This window comes from Phlebotomus papatasi, chromosome 2, assembly GCF_024763615.1.
Source record: "Phlebotomus papatasi isolate M1 chromosome 2, Ppap_2.1, whole genome shotgun sequence".
Taxonomy (NCBI): Eukaryota; Metazoa; Arthropoda; class Insecta; order Diptera; family Psychodidae; genus Phlebotomus; species Phlebotomus papatasi.
Window position 1 is genome coordinate 29,647,191 of NC_077223.1, and position 20,081 is coordinate 29,667,271.

The 20,081-nt window shown below is 33.0% G+C and overlaps 1 protein-coding gene across 20 annotated transcripts in view; it reads right to left on the reverse strand.

Moving 5' to 3' along the window:
• Nucleotides 1-3,194: 3,194 nt before the first annotated feature.
• LOC129803415 (coiled-coil domain-containing protein CG32809) overlaps nucleotides 3,195-20,081 on the reverse strand; it is a 207,679-nt gene continuing 190,792 nt past the window's right edge. For 17 of the 20 annotated variants that reach the window (XM_055849941.1, XM_055849950.1, XM_055849948.1 and 14 more), the window contains 2 exons: nucleotides 14,226-14,348; nucleotides 3,195-10,125 (listed from right to left, as the gene is read on the reverse strand). In XM_055849941.1, coding sequence (XP_055705916.1) covers nucleotides 9,370-10,125; nucleotides 14,226-14,348 — 879 coding nt within the window. In that variant the 3' untranslated portion in view covers nucleotides 3,195-9,369. Of the gene's footprint in view, nucleotides 10,126-14,225; nucleotides 14,349-19,988; nucleotides 20,037-20,081 lie in introns of those variants that run through there. The other 3 variants (XM_055849954.1, XM_055849955.1, XM_055849960.1) reach the window with 3 other exon arrangements.

A 20,081-nucleotide genomic window follows, 5' to 3' on the forward strand; every position in this document is an offset into this window, starting at 1 on the left:
TACCATGATGATCCCACTTCGGCACATTTCGGGTTCTTTAAAACCTTCCGCAGAATTACGGAATATTTTTATTGGCCTTGCCTTCGCACAGACGTGCGCAATTATATCCGTAAATGCGAAACTTGTAAGAAATCTAAGGCCCCGAATTATGATTTAACACCTCCGATGGGTAATCATGTAGTTGCATCACGTCCCTGGGAACATCTATCAGCCGATTTTATCAGACCTTTAGTACCTAGTACTATGGGCCATCGCTTTATCTTGGTCTTGATCGACAAGCTGACCAAGTATGTCCTTTTATATCCTCTTAGAAATTCTACTGCAAACTCTGTTATCAAAATTTTGTCTCAAAATGTCTTCCCACAGTTCGGAGTCCCTCGTGTCCTTCTGACCGATAATGGTAGTAGTTTCAAATCCGCTCAACTTCAGTCCTTTTTGAGAAATCTCGGTGTTGCCCAATGGTTTACCTCAGGGTATACCCCACAAGCCAATCCTACTGAGAGAGCAAATAGGACTATTGTTACTGCTATCAGGTCGTATATAGGGTCTAAACACACAAATTGGCCAAAATATTTAGCCGAAATAGGGATGGCTATGCGATCCTCGGTACACGACACTACACAATTTTCTCCGTATTATTTAAATTTTGGGCAAAATATGATTTCACATGGGGATGAGTATACGCATTCCGATGCTAATACGATTCCATCGATCGAAGAGAGGATAAAGGAGTTAAAATTGGCCAGACAGAAGGCCATGGATAGGTCGAAGAAATGCCATGAGTCGTCTAAAAAGCGATACGATTTACGTAAGAAGCCGGGTAGATTTTCCGTGGGTGACGTGGTCTACAGGCGATCCTTTGTGTTGTCTGATGCCAATAAAAAGATTCAGGCGAAATTTTGTCCATGGGTGAAGAGCAAGGTGTTGTCCGTTCACGGACAAACTTACGAGTTGGAAGACCTGAACACTCATCGCAAGGCAGTATTCCACCGTAAGGACATCAAGCCAGGTTAAGGGATTTTTGCCAGCAGGACGGATTATTTTTTTTGGCAACAATATCGGCATCGTCACTGGAACTTTCTTTTGTATCTAACGTAACTTGATTTTTGTACGGGTGTATGAGCGGGTAACGTAGAGAGACCATATTATTAATTTTATTTAATTTCTATTTCTTGTGAACGGAGAAATTCATTTTAGGCCATCGTTCATTATGGATAGACCTAAATTAAAATTATGGTCGTTCGCCTTTAGGTGTTCATTTTGATCGAGATGATTGATACAGATATAGCCCAGCCTTATGCTGAAGCGAACTATGTTCGGCTATTTCAATCATCAAACTGTTATCCCCTTTTAAGACACATTGCTAGCAGTGTCCCTTGGGAATTTAAAGTGAGTAGCACTTCTTGCTGTCACTAGTATTTTGATTCGGTATTTCGTCAAGACGACAAAACCAATCAATTTTTATTGGCCAATACTTTAATTATTTTTCTCCTTCGTCAGTTTTGACGTCACATATAATTTCGGACACCTTAATTCGATTATCTATTTTATTTTATTTTTTTTTTCGATTGGGATGCACTGAATTCGGTCGCGATTTGTTTCCCATTTCTCTGCAGTTAGAGGCAGCCACATTTTTCTGATCGGGATGTAGTTTCTCGAGTAAAATTTTATCATGTTCAATATTCGAGGCAATAGGGCAGTGTCGGTGGAAAAAGGGGTTTTCTCTTTGCCCTTCAGGATTTCTCTTTCCCCAACATTGTAATTCGGCTGAGACTCTCCTTCCCGCTTCTACATTTTTACGCGGAATGCTCTTCAGCGGAATAGCTGAAATCCTGATCGGATTATAATGGTGCTGAGGCGGGAGATTTGGGGGGATAAAATCGTGACCATTCGTGTAGAGTAATTCCCTATTAGATCATGTATATTAATGATCCGCCTTGGTGATCGAAATGGGGTGGTCCTTAGTAATAATATCTTATTCTTTTGAAAGTATTTACACACACTTTAAACTTATAGTTAAGTTATTTCGCTGGCGCTAATAATTAGGTCGGCCTATCGATGCGAAATCCTTAACATTTTTGACTTATAACTATTAATTCTAAATTTTATTTTTTTCTCTCGAAATTGTTACTCTCTAATACTACTCATTTTGTTTTGCTCTACTACTTATTAATTGTTATTGTTATTAATGAGATTTGTTATATTTTGTTTTTTTTTGAGATTGTGGCTTATTGCCCCCTGGGGGGTTCGAAATCTTTTTTTTTTCTCTTTTTTTTTTGGTGACCCCGGGGTGTGTGTTGCGAGCGCAACATATTTAAATTTAAAACTGTGGAGTGTGTTGCCCTGCTGAGGCGACGAGGGCGCTAGCGACGAGGAGAGGAGGTAGAAAAATCAGCAGCAGCTGATAAGTAAAAGAGCGCCAATCGGTCTCTTTCACCACTGACCGCCGAGGAGGCAACATCAATCACCTCGCCCATCTCCACCAGCCCAATCCCCAGCAGCAACACCATCATCACCACCAAGCATTGAAGCCACTGAAGCCACCGGGAGCCCCCAAGAACACCAAGCCCAATGCTGAGCTTTCCGGAGTAACCTCTGCCACATCCACCTCTCCCAAATTCCCATCTCAACCTCCGTGGGAGTGTTCTCACCGGAGAACACAGGGGAGTGTGGGACATAGTCCTTGCCCCGAACGTGGGACCTGAAGGAAGGAAGGAACGGAGGGAATAGAAGGGAGGAATAAAAGATTTTTCCCAATAATCTTTAAAATGTAGCTGGCAACCCCAGGGCTTCGACTTAGAGGGTTGATAACCGGATTGTAAATATCTCTGATAGTGAGCCCAATGATATCGATTTCAAAAATTCAGAGTCAATTGGTTGCTTAAGGGACACAGGTCCTAAATATTACAAAAATTACTCGAAAATTGAGAAAAATGGTAAGAATGACTGGGTTATTCTCAATATTTCATGGATAAGCATGTCCAATCTGAGTGAAAGGGTGCAGATTTACTTTTTTTTAACGTGCTTTAAGTAAAAAATACCTGTTAAAATTAGTAATTAAACACCCTCGATGCTCCAATAGTGCAATATTCAACTAATAACGCCATAAAACTTGCTGCAATTTCCTTCACATCAAATACCTGTAAACCCTGTAAACAATAAAATGAATAACAGTAAAAGAAAACAATTGCAAATGTGTTTGGATTTTCTTTAAATTGTAAATGTTTATTTATATATCATTATTTTTTTCCTCATTTTAAGTGGAAAAAAATCATTCTTCACATATTCGTGCATTTAATGTTCATTCCTCAAAATTCAAGTAAATTGCAAATATTAATACAGATTTTATACGAAAAAACTTCTCAATTTCTTTTTATCTTGACTTCAATTTAAATACAAATATCAATCTTTATTTTTTTTTGTGCAAAGATTCCCAATTAGTTTTCCTTCCCGAAATATCAATTAATTACATTTTTTCCGCATATCATTCCTATTAAGATAAAAAATAATTTATACACATTCCTCTTCATTAATGAATAATTTAACATATATAACACTATATTTTCCAACATTCCACCATTTCAATAAATCGCTTAATTTTTTCTTCTTCTTTTTTCTCCCTCTTTAATTAGTTTTCTTTTTAACTTAGCACAAACCTTCAATGACTAAGATTTTTTCTCTCTTTAAGTTTAGACCATTTATGTATCGTGTTAAATTTGATAATATTTAAGATAAATAATATTTACACGTTGAAAATGGATATTTATAAAAAGAAATTGCAAATATCCATTAAATAATTTTAAACAAATTTCCCGAACAAGAAGATTTCAAATTAAATCTTTTTTTTACTTTATCGTTTTTTTTTATTAAATTTAAATAGCTGTATAGTTCTTCATAATATACTTTTAGTAATACTTTTTTGGCTTTCCTTCATAGATACTGGGAATAGAGTATTCACTTTTTACATTCCTTTAATATGAATTAATATCATTTGAGTACCCATTGAGACATGCCATTTGGGACATTTTACATTTATTGACTTAAATAAATTAAATTTTCTTTTTGGATATAAATTAAAACGACGTCCTATTGATTATTCCATTCAGTTTTTCATCTAGTTCATGTTACTATCTTCGATGTATCTATTTTTTTTTAAAGATTACTATTATGACTGTGTTTGATGTTATATTATTTTTTATTTTTTAATTAAAATGAGTATATACAGTAATGAGATTCTGTTGTTTCTTTTTTTATTTCATGGTAAAAATCTCACTGAAATTTGAGATAAAATTGTCGAGGATCATAAGTAATGATTTAGAAAAATATTAAGGTTTGCTGAAATTTGGGGAATACAATTTGATTTATCAGATCGTAAATATGTTATTCCACATTTTTTCATGTTTATTTTTTTGTTTATTTAGGAAATGTGTAAAATCTGGAGATACCTATTATATTTCTTCATTAATTTTTCCATTTTTTTTGTATAATTAATAAATATATTGCAAAAATATTAAAAAAGATTGGCACAAACTGGTGGTGGAGCTAATTCAACTATCATCAATCAACTACTGTAATTTTGTATAATCTCGTAACTCTCTTCATCTAACTATATATGTTTCTTTTTTTTCTTTTACCATACATATCCAGTTAGCTATCCATTGTTATTACTTCTCTTCACCACATCATCGCACCGTTTTATTAAACTGCTAATATTTTTTTTTAATGTTTGTGTTTGTGGATAAATGGATTATTATGTGGCATTAATTTAAATTTTTTTTTTCATTTTAATTTGATGAAATTCCCTAGAATTGTGTTTAATTACATTCAATTATTTATTATCTAATATGTGTCTATTAAATGGATTTGTGATGAATTATTTTTTTCATTTGAATATCCGTGAGGAAGAGACTTATTATGTGATTGTGAAATATTTTGCTAATATTTTCTATATATTAAATTCTTTGTTTGATAAGTCTGAGTGAATGAAAACGGGAGATTATACTGGGATTGATGAGAAGATCATTTTTTTATGGATACTCAGGAATGTGCCTTTTGAGAATAATTCAAAAGTATAAAATAAATAATAGATTCCTGCTGAAGTGAAAAAAAGAAAAAAAATATAGAAATATATATAATATTAGTAGGGGAAACTGGGGTAGAATTAGCCACCGAATGAAATTTTTCTTTGTTTAGAATTTGTACAAAAAATGTTTGTATAAGGCTGATAAATATTTCAATAATAAGGGAATTATTTAAAATAAATATTCCTGAATATTCCTTAGAAGGCAAACTATAAGATGCCATACTATACGTGACTAATTCTGCCCCGGTCTCCCTTATCAGGATAATTCTACCTGCAGGAAATAGCACAGGATATGTATTGCTAAATTCTGTGAGTTTCTATGAAACCTTCACAAAATTTTCATAAAAAGCAATTCCTATATATTCCTTATATTCAGTGAAAATATTCCCGATGTGAGAGCTCCCTCCGTTTAAGTTTTTCCTATACCGATTCGCAGGTGTATCAGAGAGAAATTATACTTAAAAACCCGTTGGAAGTTCGAAAATTTAAACTGACAAGTGGCATGAAGTGCATAAAATTACCCGTCTGACCAGGTAAGCGTAGATTATAGCCTAAATTAACCCCTATCTTTCATACCTTACTTTTAAGAAGGTCCCATACAAAATACCCCTTACTAAATATATGTGAAGGACACTGTTTTGCGTTCATGGTGGTGAAGAGCGGAACTACGAAAATTATGTTGCCGGCCGTGTTGCTTAGCCGTCAGTGACAAGATGGAATATTTTCCAAAACATTTTATTTATTTTTTCAATTCTTACAAAGATTCTCAGTGTTTTTAGTGTTTTTTTTTTTAAATAATATTAAATGTGCGTGAGTGCGTTTCGTGTAGAGAAAAGTGTCGTGGTAACTATAAACAAATTTCCAACCTTGAAATACATGTTTTTATTTCCTTTCGGGTGTATTTTTTAGGAGATAATTTTTTTCAGAATCGTTTTTGCTTTTCTAAAGTGTTAAATCGGTCATCCTGATTAAATAAAACATATCCCTATTTTTGTAGCTTCTATCATTTGTATAAAATTCGAAGGTGAAATCAGGATGTGCAATTGACAGTTTCATCCCACCGCCATTGATGTACGTGGCAAGATTCAGTCCTTAATTTGTGCCTACCACTCGGATCTTTCCGATGAGGGCTAAAATAGTGCCTAAAGCTGGGTGTTAATTAATGGCTCAACGCTGGGTCCCCCTTACCCTGTGTCAGACGGGTAATTAAGTTCATGAAAAGGACATTTATGTTAATGAAATTGAATTCCATCCTTGTATCGTCTTGAAATGCCACAAAGCCACATAAGAATTCACTTCTTGCAGCAAAGGTTTACGCCGCACGCAATATTCTTGACACTGTTGACGACTGAAGTGTCAAGAGTACCAGAAATTCGAAATGAAACAGCAGCCAAAACGCTAAAGTGGCGAATATTTGAACCTGCACTTTAGAAGACTTTCAGTTGATTTTCAAATTTTGGCTTAGCTTTAGAGTGACTATAATTCACAATAATATTTACACGTTGAAAATGGATATTTATAAGAAATTGCAATATCCCCAATATCCATTATAAATCATTTTAAACTTAATAATTTTAAATTAAATAATTTTACAACTAGAGTTTGAAAAATTATAAGATATATTTGAAAAGCCTGGAAAGAAACATTCTTACTTATTGATAATTTCGCAAGGCTGCTACGATGTACATCCTCTGTTCGAATTTCGAAGTGGTTAAGTGTCAAAATGTGTTGGTCTTCACTTTTTGTTCGGAAGAAAAACAGAAAGCAACGACTTTTACTTCCATTATTTAAGAGACTCAGTGGATCAGTTGGTAGAGTAGTGGCTCTATGACTGTGAGGTCTCGGGTTCGAATCTCGGCAGCTGCTGATTTTTCAGGAGCCGTATCGAATTAGTCCAGTAAATGGATGAAAAAGTAATGCATAAGGCCATAAGGCCATTGACAATGAACCGCCTAAAACGAAAGAGAAGAGGCTGGTACAGAAACGAGTTCGGCATAAAGAGATCTGTCGATACAAATACACATTCACTGCAACTGATCCAACCAAGACTGGTCTGCCGCAATATAGAAACGGCACTGTGTGTAAATCAGGCATACAGAAGCCGGCAAGTATTAAACAAGTCTTTTAGTGCACTTTTAAAAGACTTAAAGTGAAAATTTTCTTTTGAAATTCCTATAGAAGCTCTTAAGATCCTTAAGAGTGCGCCACTGTACTTATAGTAATCTCAGTGATGGAACCAAGAGCGTTATAAGCAAATGAAAAGATTTTTGGTTCTATAGTGCCTTACTTAAGGAATCCTACAAGACTATATTAAGAAAAAATTTGCTTCTTGGGGAGATATGGAGCTGGAGGACCGCTTTGGGGGTTAAGATAGAATGGAGTAATGGGGGTGCATAATGGGCCCAAATAAGTGGCCTGGACTGGACTCAGCGGAACCGATAAAGTTTTAAGCCGACAAATCTTACTTCCATTATTTAATCACTTGATAATCACTGAATAACTTTTTCGCGAGGTTTTCAGGGTGATATTTCATAAGTTTTCCCCACCTTGTGCGAAAATTTAGTATTGAAATTCGAAAATGAGTATGAATGGTATGAATTCTTCCAACTTCAACGGCATTTTGTGCAAATAGAGTTCCATTTACCTTTTATCCGAGACACTATGGGAGAATCAAACTCTACATGCGTTTGCACCAACTTTATTTCTTCAATAAGTTTTTACTAAACAGAGTCATTCATGAATTTCTCACGTGAAAAACTCACTCGAATTCCATGTGACATTGCGAACCGGTAAGTCAAATCGAAATCTAAGTGCAGATGGAAGACCTATTCCAAAAGAAAGTGATTTATACACATAATTCACGGCTAAAGTTTGTCCTAAGAAAAAGTATATTCGAAGACCGCAAACGGCATATTTACTTCTCGTTTCGTTCACGTGAAAATTCGAACAGGAAGTACTTCCCCGTCAAATCATTGCTCTACCTGCCGATTTTACTCGGAGGTTTTTTTGAATTTTAACGGTATATTCTAGTACATTCAGAGAAAATCTGCAGATTCTCGGCAGAATTTCTCCCTAGAAAATCTGCATAACCTCCATTACTTCACAAAAATATTGTTGATTTATGAAGAAACTGTAGAAGTTATAAAGAAAATTGTATGCTCTGCTTAACAAGCATTACCGAGTACACATTTTAGATAAGTAAAAAAACTGCGAGCAAAAATACTAATTTCTTAAAAATCGCCAATCGAATGATACAAAAACACGAAATTTTGGTCGACATCTGTTTAAAGTTTTCACTTCACTTTTCTCTACTTGTAACACGGCGTCGCAGAATTCTTTATTTTATATAAACACCGTGATATCACTAAGAATAACTCTATAGAATTTTGCAAACTTCAGTGAAAAATTTTTCCATCTCTTTTCTGACACATCTTGTCTGGAAAGTCTGGAATGTAGAAAAAATCTACAGAATATCTACAGAAATTCGTCAGAGATTCGTCAGAAAATCTGCCGAAATATTCTGACGAATTTTGTCCCAAGCCCAAATAAAATTCGTAAGAATATCTACAGAATTTATCTGCAGATATTCTGTAGAGGTGTAGATTTTCTCTACAGAAATCTTAAAGATATCTGCAGATATTATTTGACGGGTCCTGTTCGAATTTTGAAGTGTCTCGAGCGTTAGAAAGTGTCAGTGTTCACTCTGTTGTGAGGAAATACAAAGCAACAAAGCTCACAATATTACTGTTCCATTACAATTGTCTCTGTCTAAAATCATTCAAAAAATTTTTATCAGTTTTTTGAGCCGAAAATATATACAAACTGATCCTCGAGAATACTAAGCTCGAAAAATGGGCAATAAAAGATTAGCCCAAACCAGAGGGTCAATTTTTGAAACTTTCACTCACACCTGCGAGCTCTTTAGTGTTGCTCTTTTGTCAACAATCTTCGTTTCAAGAATTACTTTATAGAAAAAATTTGCATGTTTTGATAATGTATAATTCTTTAAATTAAAGAGAATCGTAAACAAATTCCTGAGATAGAGATTCAAGAAGCACTGAAAGCGAATGAGATTATGACAATCATGAAAAGAAGAGAGGAATAAGAAGAATGAATGAGGATAGAACCCAGAGATGATGGTAGAATATCTACAAAAAGACCCAAAAAAATAATCACAAAACCAACAAAAACCATAAGAAAATGTTCAAAGGCACATTCCCAAGGAGTCTTGGTTGTTATTACAATGTAGCATCGATATCAGTTTCCCTCCACCTTTTCCCGTTCTGTTATAGGATTTCCGTCTCGTAGACTTTATTGGTGGTTGTTCCAGCATTAGGGGCTCCATTGTTGGTCACTTTTATGCCACCCTGAGCCTCCACAAAGGTCTCACTGTGGAGATTCTTCATGGAACCCGTAATAGCCATATTGAGACCCATCTTCTGTGGCAAATTTGACTCACTGCCCGTCTTCTTGAGCTGCGCCTCAGCAGCTGCACTGGCATTTGGTGGCAGTGCTATGCTATTCTTACTCATCTGCTGCAACCTAGCATACTGCTCTTGCAGCAATTTCTGCTTCTTGAGCAGCTCCTGGTGACGCAACTCAAGAACCATTTGACGTTGCATCTGATCCTGCGAATTGACTGAATCGTTGCTACTGTTGGAATTGACACCACTACCATCCTGCTGTGCAGCAGCATCATTGGTGTCCATTGACGCCGAACGTATGGGTAGATTGGGACTCGTGGGACTGGCCAGGGGACTCCGTGAGCTCGTTCTCGGTGGTGGCGGTGGCGGTATTCGCTTGGCGCTCACCTTCGAGAGGAGATCAGCATTGCGCTCGGGCACGGGGGGCTTTCCCACGGGTCTCGGCTGTGGCGGACTTGTGTCCGTATCTGAGCCACTTGGGTAGGAGTGGAGACGCCTCAGACCTACATTTGAGGCAGCAGGATCAGAGGGATAGAGACTAGATTGAGATAATTGGGTAGTTACGGTATTCTGGAGGGTTTGGGAGCTGTCGTCTGAGGTGGAGTCATCTGGACGCATCTGTAAGAATATTATTTTCTTTTTAAGAAGATAAATATACATTACTGCATCAGTGTTTCAGTTTTAATAATCATTTATATTTTTTATTGTTTTCTAATTAATTGAAAATGAAAGGAAAACTATTTTCCTATCAAACTGGACATATTCTACAGTCCAAATGGTTGAAATGCAAAATTCAAATAGGTTTCTATCCCTTTAAGCAATTTTATTTAAATCGTTCGCTGATATGTGAAATTCTATTTGGTTCCACAAAAACAGGTATGCATCATAATTCCGGAAATAATTCCGAAAATTCATTAAAAAGGCAAATGAAATTTTATCTCCATAAAAATTCAATTATATACCTAATTTTATGCATCCCCGGGCTTTTTTATTTTTAGAACCTTTTGTGGTTTTCGTTGAAGGGTTTTAGTTTATTGTTTGTATGAAAACCGCTTTTGATAAAAGGGAAATGTAGGATAGTTTAGCCTAAAGCGTTTTTTATTCGACATTTAAATGTGTTTCAAGGATCGAGTCGCTTTAATTCAAATCGGTTCTTGAAAGTCAATTCGCAGTGCGGATAAATATCTTTGATTTTAATCCAAAAAGAATAATTTATATTTTCTGATAGAGATCTGAAATTTAAATATGTCAAATTTATTTAAGCTTCTAAACTGATGTGCAAGAACTTCACAATAATAGAGCTGATAAAGATGATTTTGGTGTTATCTCAAAGAGAGAAATTATCAATCGTCTATTATACTGGTTTCAGATAAGAGGTTTAAGTAATTTCCAAGATTATTTTATATCTAGACAGCATGTGATGTCATTGAGGCTATTTACACCTCCGCATTAGATTGGGATTGAACTGTTCCAAAATCGGATTTCGGATCATTAAGTCTCAATCTAAGGCCGCAATCTAAATGGTTTCATTGAGGTCATTTAGACTGTCGCATTAGATTCAGATTGAATTGTCCCAAAATACGATTTTGGGACAATTCAATCTCAATTCAATACGGCGGTGTAAATGGCCTCATTGATTTTCAAAAGCTCAATAGTTTGATCATCCTCTAATTCAGTCATCTTAAATCAGAATTTCTTTAAAAATCTTCCTTCAAACTACGTGGATAACCAAAGATCCTGAATTTCTAATCACCAAACAAGTCTACTGAAATTGAAAGGTTTGTAAGAGTTAAATCCTAAAGCAAGGATCTTCCCCGTAACTAACCCTCTAACAGTGTTTCCTTTAATATCCAAAAAAAAGTAGTTAAATAATTTTGTCTAGGGTAATTAATGGTCCACTGAACTCAAAAAAAAACCATCCATTCTTCATTATCTTTCTCCGTTTGGGCGCCAGGTGAAAAAAGGTAAAGACCGCCTCCAGGCGGTCATATCGGTTTAAGGCATAAAAAGACTGAAATATTTTTATTCAAAAATAGTGAAAAAATAGTAAAATAAATGAATTTTAAACTCTCTATAACTTTTGTGAATATATCAAGAACCTACGATGAAATTAAAGTAAAGATTTTTTGAAAAAGTAGGGAAAGTTCCCATGCTTGATACTGTAAAATGATTTCCAAGGTTTGTGATTATTTTCTGAGTATCACACAGACCGAAGCGATTCCTCTAATATGATAAAAAAATGTCTCACTTATTAGGTTCATAATCACACCTCAAATAGTTCCTGAAAAATCTTAGATTTTCTTCAAGAAGAAAATGGAAATTCAGTGGCGATTTTTATACAAGTTGGGTCCGGGGCCTTCCTGTATAATAATTGATTCGATAATTCGGAGGCCCATTTTCACTGTAAAAATTTCACCGGATACAAAAAAATTCATATCAATATTTAGGCGTAACTCTAATCTATCTGCTTAAATCGTTTGTACGACTGGTTATTAGTTTTAAAATAACTTTTATCTAATTTTTCTAAGCCATGTTTTTATGACATTAGGGCGCTAGCGAAAACCATTTTTTCACTTTGAGTCCATGAAAATGTCACTCTGCAATCTTAAAATTCAGGCAACAGGGTTGAAGGCTATGTCAATTGTCGATAAAATTGGAGGATTACAATAGGTGTAATTATGAAAGAATCACATCTAATGATAGAGTTGCCAGATTAAAATTATCATTCATGGACCCTTCTTAAAATATAGGATGGACACAGGTAGAATTTATCAATTTGCCACCACCCACAAAAAGAGTGTCCCCAAGTAAAAATATTTTTACATAAATATTAATACTGATGAACCCTCTATATGCCTATAATAGTAGTTTTCCTGAACAGCGACATTAATTAAGAAATACTTATGAAATATCATGTATTGAAATTATAGTTTTGGACCCATTTTTAATTTTTGCTTCCTGAAAGGGAAAAAGAGCTGGGATCCTAATTTTTTTTAGGAAATGTGAGGCTTAGCACCAGCTATTAAAATATATTGCTATGAGTCACAATTATTGATTAACGTAGGAAAAAAATAGTTATTATCAAGCTTGGATCATATCAAGCATGGGCACTTTCCCTAAAATGTCTAAAAGTGAGTGAATGTCCCCATGTCTAAAAGTGAGTGAATTTAATAATCTTTCATATCTTTTTAGCTTGAATTTTCTATCTTAATTCGTTTATTCACAATAATTTATTGAAAATAAAATGCATTAAAATCTTTATTATTATATTATTATTCTAAATTATATATTTGCGGTATAATACTGGTATCTCTGTCTATCCTACGGTGAAGCATTCTCTTTTTCAATCTTGCTTACACATTTCATATAAGAACAGGAGAAATGATAGAAAAGGTTAAAACTTTTTTAGACCATAAAAAGATAAATGCAAAAAAGTTAAATGACTAGGGGAAAGCGCGCTACCTTCGGACGAGTTATGCTTCGCACAAAGCATTGTTTTAAATGTGTTATAAATGTATTTGGTCCATTGTATTATTATATTTTAATAGCTAGTCCAATGCCTCAAAATTTCAGAAAAGAGTTGTAGGTGAAATCCATAAGGAACATAGAGAAAAAAATTGAATTGTGTGAAGCTTCAGTCGTCCGAAGGTAGCGCGCTTTCCCCTATAAGCTGCGTATAAGCATATAATTCAATACATAAAATATTAATAATCCTAAATATAATATTTTTCCTAAATTTGAAAGTAAATAAAATATAATCTACGGAATCCAAGTTCGATAATAAAAACAAAAGAAAACATTCGAAATATCAGATCGATTTTGATTTTATTCTAATCATTATTTATTTAATTATAACTTCACTCCGTGTTCGAAAGATAAAAAAAACTTAAATTGTTTTAAAACTAAAAAATCGCACTTATCTGTGTGCGATTTTGGATTCTAGCAAACTGAAGTGTTTATTTCTACAATCGTTAATGGATATGTATTTTATAATTTATTGTTTTTGTTTAATTTTTCAAGGATCGTATATTAATTCCATACCGAATTTCACGAAGATCCCTTTAGCTGAAGTTGAGTAATTCGATATCAAAATAGTATTTTTTCGAAAGAATAAAAGCGTTTTTACAAGGACTCCCGGCGAATATCGTCCTGGGTCTCAGTAGTTTTTCATCCTACACCATTACCTATAAAATGCGCCTAGTCCCATCTGTGGTCGCCACATAGATCAACTCCCATACAATTTGCCATTGTCCTTTGACTTAGTATTGGTTTATTAAGCACAAATGACCTATTAAATTCTGAAAAAGCAATAAAATTGGTTGCTATTTAGAATTTTCAGACCGTCGGAAACTGGACTAAACCTTTGGTCTGAAGACCGCTTTACGGAACCACCGAAGGCGAAACGCAGAAGAGTGATCTTGCTTAAAACACCGGTCATTCGACGCAGTTACCGAATTAAAAAAATAATATTATGAAATTCATATTACATACATTTATATTACTCAAATGTAAGATTAAAATATTCTGAATTATCGGTTAAATCTTAAGGGGTTGGGGGTGGTAATGAAGTATCTTAAATGTATAAAAAGGCTGATGACAATAAACTAGTTCTCATTTGGTCCCTGAACCTTGGCCTCGTCACAAGTGTATACATATTAGTGTTTAAACTGTAAACTACTGTTTTTTTATTATCATTTATTTTTTAATATTTAGCTTACCTCAGAATTGGCGCCTGGAGGCTTAGCGAATGTCTGCAATTCATCTAACAGGGCATCGAGTGCGTTTTCGGGTGCGACTCCCCCGCTGATAGAGACCGTCCCCAACCTGGGGCTTGGGATTGGCTGCAATTATTGAGACAATATGTCCAAAGCGGAAAAGATACGTAATTAGTAATCATTATGCAGTTGTTATACCATGAATTTTTATACATTTAATTTGGCAAAAAAGATATAAAAGATTCCTTTTCACAGTCATTTCTATCAAAAAAATCTTTTCCTTTGACTGCTTCACATTCCCATTTGCATTGTCTAGACAAGAACAGGAACAGGAGTAAAAAGTAAAGAAAAAAAACATAATAGAGAAGCGCATAAGAAATTGTCTCGTTTTGCTCTTTAGCGCTTCATTGAGCTCAATTTTCAGCGAAATAACTCGAGAGATAGATACCTTCATTCCAACAATATTGTAGCAAGAATCTCATAATTAAGTTTAGCACTTGTTGCAACTCTTGTATTGTGCTTGTGCATCAAGAGGCCTTTCAGACAGTCAAATTGTTCGCATAATTATAGGGTTGTTTTGAAATAGTTGAAAAAAGTTTCACTAGAAATACTCATTCAATTCTCTTTCGTCCTATTTACTAACAAAAATATATTATATATTGGTTTGTATACGCTTCATATTTTACATATAAAATTTAAAATTAAAATTAAATTAAGAATGGTGAAGTGGAGAGTTAACCAAATTATCAAATGTATTCGAATTATACTTTTTTCTATGAGTTGGTCCATTAAAATAATTTAATTAAATAAAAAATCATAAATTAATAATATTTCAGTATATCAGGAAACAATGTTAAAGAAAATAATTAAAAACAATAAAATGTTTATATTCTTGCTCATTAATTTTTTAAATTAATAATTACAATAATGGAGCTAATTACATTGAAAAATGTTTAACAGTTAAGATGAAATGCAGTAAAAATTCATTCGGTAATTTAAATTCTTTGTTTTATTCTTATAAATTTGCATCGGTACCAGGGTAAGATGGCAAAATTTGGAATTATGTCTATTTTGGAATTTTGAGATTTTCTCATTGTTTTAGATGATCAAAGAGGAAAAGAAAACCACGAAGAAGTACAGTACTTCTTCGTTGTTTTTTGTATTTGTCATCTAAGACTGTCAGAAAATCTCACAGTTCCAAATTAGACATAAATCCAAATTACCCTATCTTTCTCTAGCCAAAATTCTGAAAGACACTCCTCGAAAGCCAAAATCCCAAAGAGAAAAAATTTCGATTCAGTCGAAGTCACGTAAACCAAAATCCTAAATGGGTCAAAATTCCTAAAAGCCAAACTCCTGTATTCTAAAATCCTTAAAGGCCAAAATACCAAATGGGTTGAAATCCTAAATGGTTCAAAATCCCGAAAAACTAGAAACCCTAATTCCAAATTCCCGAAAAGTCAAAATTCTAAATAGGGGTCGATGTCCCGAATAGTTCAAAATTCCGAAGAGGCAAAATCCCAAATCGGTTCAAATAGTGAGTGGTTTAAAATCCCGAATTCCAAAATCCCAAAAAGCTAAAAACTCTAATTCCAAAATTCCGAAAAGCTAAACTCCTGAATTCTAAAATCCTGAAGAGCCAAAATCTCGAATGGGTTGAAATCCTGAATGGTTCAAAATCACGAAAAGCCAGAAACCCTAATTCCAAATTCCCGAAGAGTTAAAATCCTAAGTGGGGGTCGAAGTCCCGAATAGTTCAAAATTCCGAAGAGACAAAATCCGAAATCGGTTCAAATTCCGAGTGGTTTAAAATCCCGAATTCCAAAATCCCAAAAAGCTAAAAACTCTAATTCCAAAATTCCGAAAAACCAAATTCGCGAAAGCCAACACCGCGAAAGCCGAAATCCCGAATAGTCAAAATCCTAAAAGGGACGAAAGTATACCTAATGTGTGGAATAATTTCCCAAAACATAGAAAATTTGCTTCCAACAAGCGCATTTGCAATTGTGGGGGTAGCTGTAACACCTTTAAGAATTCGGGATTTTCGCTTTCGGAATTCAGGCTTTTCGGAATTCTGGCTTTTCGGGATTCTAGCTTTTCAGGATTTTGGCTTTCGAGATTTTGACTGAGACACATGTGAATATCTAGTATCTCATCAGATTTGTACACAAAGCAATGGCAAGTGTCCCAGCTTTGAAGAATGTTTGAATTCATGATATAGCACTTCGCGAAAATTTCCACTATGTCTGCGGGCTCATACTTAATTCGTTTTTTTTTTTTAATTTAAATCAGAAAATTTTATAAAACACATTATCAAGGGGAAACTCGAGCTAATTTGATCAGAAAATGAGTGAAGACTTATGGGCGGGGCACCCTTATATTTTTTCAGGGCACTCAGGAAATACATATTCGGTTAACCGAGAACTCAAGCTACTCTGATTGCTGTAATCCCTTGTAAGGCAAAGTGCCCTTGCTCGACCGGTAGATTTATTTATTCAATTTATTTATATTTGCTATAATATTTTGCGTATGATCTAACATTAATTGGTCAATCATTCCATGAATAATACGAATCAGTGACAAATTCATAGAAATTGACGAAATTGACCATGAAACGTTTAAAAATTGACCAACCGGTCGAGTCCAGGGAACCCGGTCGAGTGAGGGTACTTTACCTTAATATGCACGAACGAAATGACGATTTGGGATACTTCCTACTTTCTAAACATATATCCGAAAATAAACGAAATCATTACTTGGTTTCGAAATATCTCTAAAAAATCCAAGATTTCACGAGATGAGGGACAATGGGAATGGGGAAAAATAAAACAACATCTCGAGATAATATCGGTTTTTGATAAACAAGTCGATATTCATAATACTGAATTAAAATCGAATTTATAATTCAGTATTCAGGAAGAGTTGTCTTTATTTTCAGATAAACCACTTATTAACAGAAACTATTGGACCGTGGTACCTAGGAATATAATTAATGTTCGATTGCGAAGAAGTGAAACTGAACAATATTAACTGCATTTCTTTTTATTTATTTTAAAAGTTCTTAAAGTAATAAATCCATTACCCATTATTTTGAAAAAATACGTGTAGTCAAATTCTGCCAATTGATTCTTCAATAATTCACTTTTTATTAAACTGTCATTCATTTGTTTCTTATCAAGATAAACTTTTGATTTATAAATTTCTCGTGAATTAGACAATCTGGAAAATCAATATTTCAAAATTGCAGATTCAAAGTACTGAATCGATATTTTGACTTATTATTTTCCAAATACCGTAATGCCCAACGCACAATAACTTTTGTTTTGTAAACATATTTTTGACATTTCAGTGAGAGTGAGTGAGATCTAGATCTAATCACCTCGCTCATTCTTATAGGAAATTTTAAAAACATTTTCCATCATCCTCTTTCCTAATTTGAATTCTGGATGACAAATTCTCTTCTCAGACAGTTACATTCTAAATAAATGCCGTTTATAATGGTTTAATGTAAAGAATATAAATTAATTGACAAATCAGATATGTGTTTGATAAAGTCTTCCATAGATAGATAGGTAAATATTTTATCTTTGTTTTTACAGTATTCATGTATTATTGCCAATGCACAATAAGTTTTGTTTGTAAATATGTATTTAAAATTTTCTATGAGAGTGAGCGAGATGACTAGAGATCTTGGTTTAATTCACTCTCATTGAAATGTCAGAAACTTATTTACAAAATAAAAGTTATTGCGCGTTGAGCATTACGACCAACACACAATAACTTTTGTTTGTAAATATATTTTCAAAATTTCTTATAAGAGAGAAAGAAACGACAAGATCTCTATCTCATTCTTTCTCATTGAAATGTCAAAAACATGTTTACAAAACAAAAGTTATTGTACGCTGGGCATAATACTGAAAAAATCAATTTATGTGCCAACTTTATTTTAGCAATTCACTTTGACTATCTGAAGGTAACTCTTTCTCTTGACAATTTTTGCCCTTTGATGTAGAAATTTACGTAAAGCTTTAGGCTTTGTGCGTAGAGCTTTCTCGCGTAAAACTCAAATTTAAGTCTAACTCATAATAGTTACGTTTTGATTTATAAGTAATATATAGTTTAAATACTATACTTAGTTATATTGTATGAATACTACCCGAAAAAGCTCTACGCGGGGCCTATAATACAGTATCAATCTCTAAGCTAATATTATTATGCACGCTAAATGATTAAAAATGAACATGCAGTTATTGCATAAATACTCTGAACATTAGTCTAAACATTACACAAATATAATCTTTTGATCAATTGATTTTTACGTGAGATTAGTTGGATGAGAAAAAAAAAGAATGTGAAAGATTAAATAAATGTGAACATAACGATACACTAATGGTGAAAACTTGTGAAAAAAGTGATCCAATTGTTGTAAAAGAAGATTTCTGATGTAAAATGAAGATAAAACAAAATAATGTTTAACTTGCAAAGAAGCATAAATTCTCCCATATAGTAAGGTTCAATTTGATTATATCAAAAAATGTTTCAACTTGTAACAAATATGTAAAATTTCAATGTGGCATCTTTAGATTTTATACTAAATAAATATAAAATTGTTGTTGGTTATTTAATAAATGGGAACCGCAAGTCAATATTTTAATAATTAAATCAATATTTACAAAATACTGCAATAAACATATTTTTAAAGAATTAAATAGATTGACTATGTGGTTAATGTAAAAATTATTTGAAATATTCTGAAACTAAATAAAAAAATCATTCAAAATAAAATGTCATATTTAGGAAAAGTAAAATCTTGCAACAGAAATATTAATACAAAAAAAATATATAGTAATTTACTTATCATTCAAAATACATATCTCAGAATAAGAATTGATTAAAAACTTGTAAGAAATTTCTCTTCAGCTAATTGTCATCTAGTATGGTCTTTTCATGTTCATTTCCAATGTACCTTACTATAAGGGGTTGAGAGTGATCTGGGGTTTAAGAAGGATGAAAAAATATTCATTACAAATTATACATTATCAAGAAACAAAAATTATTTGTTTTTTTTTTTGCTAAAGAAGAAGAATAAATAATGACAAATTTTAAAAGATGAGAATTTAGTTTCAATTCATTTCATTATTCTTATTTTTTTTGTCTGAATTTTCTTTTTAAATGTTTGGTATATTCCAAAAAAAGAAAATAATTTACCAGATTTGGTAAAAAAATCATTTTTTTTAATTGAATATTTTGCACAATTCATATAAAACCATTCCACATTGACATTAAACGTTGTTCCTATTCCATAAATAATATAGTAAAAAAAATTGTGACAATTAGATAAGTCAAAGATCATTCAATATATAGAGATAGAAACTTAGGTAATAAAAGAAATTTAATTGTAAAATTTGTGTTTCTTGTAGTTAACTTAAAAAAATGTTTAAAAAAAAAGTAAAAAAAAAATCGTAAAATATTAAAAGTGTAGCATGTTGAGTGAATAAATGATTGTGTATTTATTTTAAATAGTGTTTTAATGAAAAACAAAAATTTGTTTGAAAAAAAAACTTGTGTATGCAGAAAGAAACATTTACATGTGAAATTTACACAGAGATAAATTTTGTGTTAAAAAAATCTTTCTTATCATCTTGAAAAAGAAGTTTGAAAAAAGATAGAAGAAATTAAATTAAAAATTTTGTAAACATAAAGAAACTCTATAGATATCCGAATGATTTTAACGTAAAATTTGTTTAAAATATATTTTATGAGAATTTACTCATTGATCGCCTCTTTGAAGTTAGAACTCCATCGCCAGTTGAACTATTCATTTTGCATGTAAACAGAAAAGATGATAAGAATTTTTAA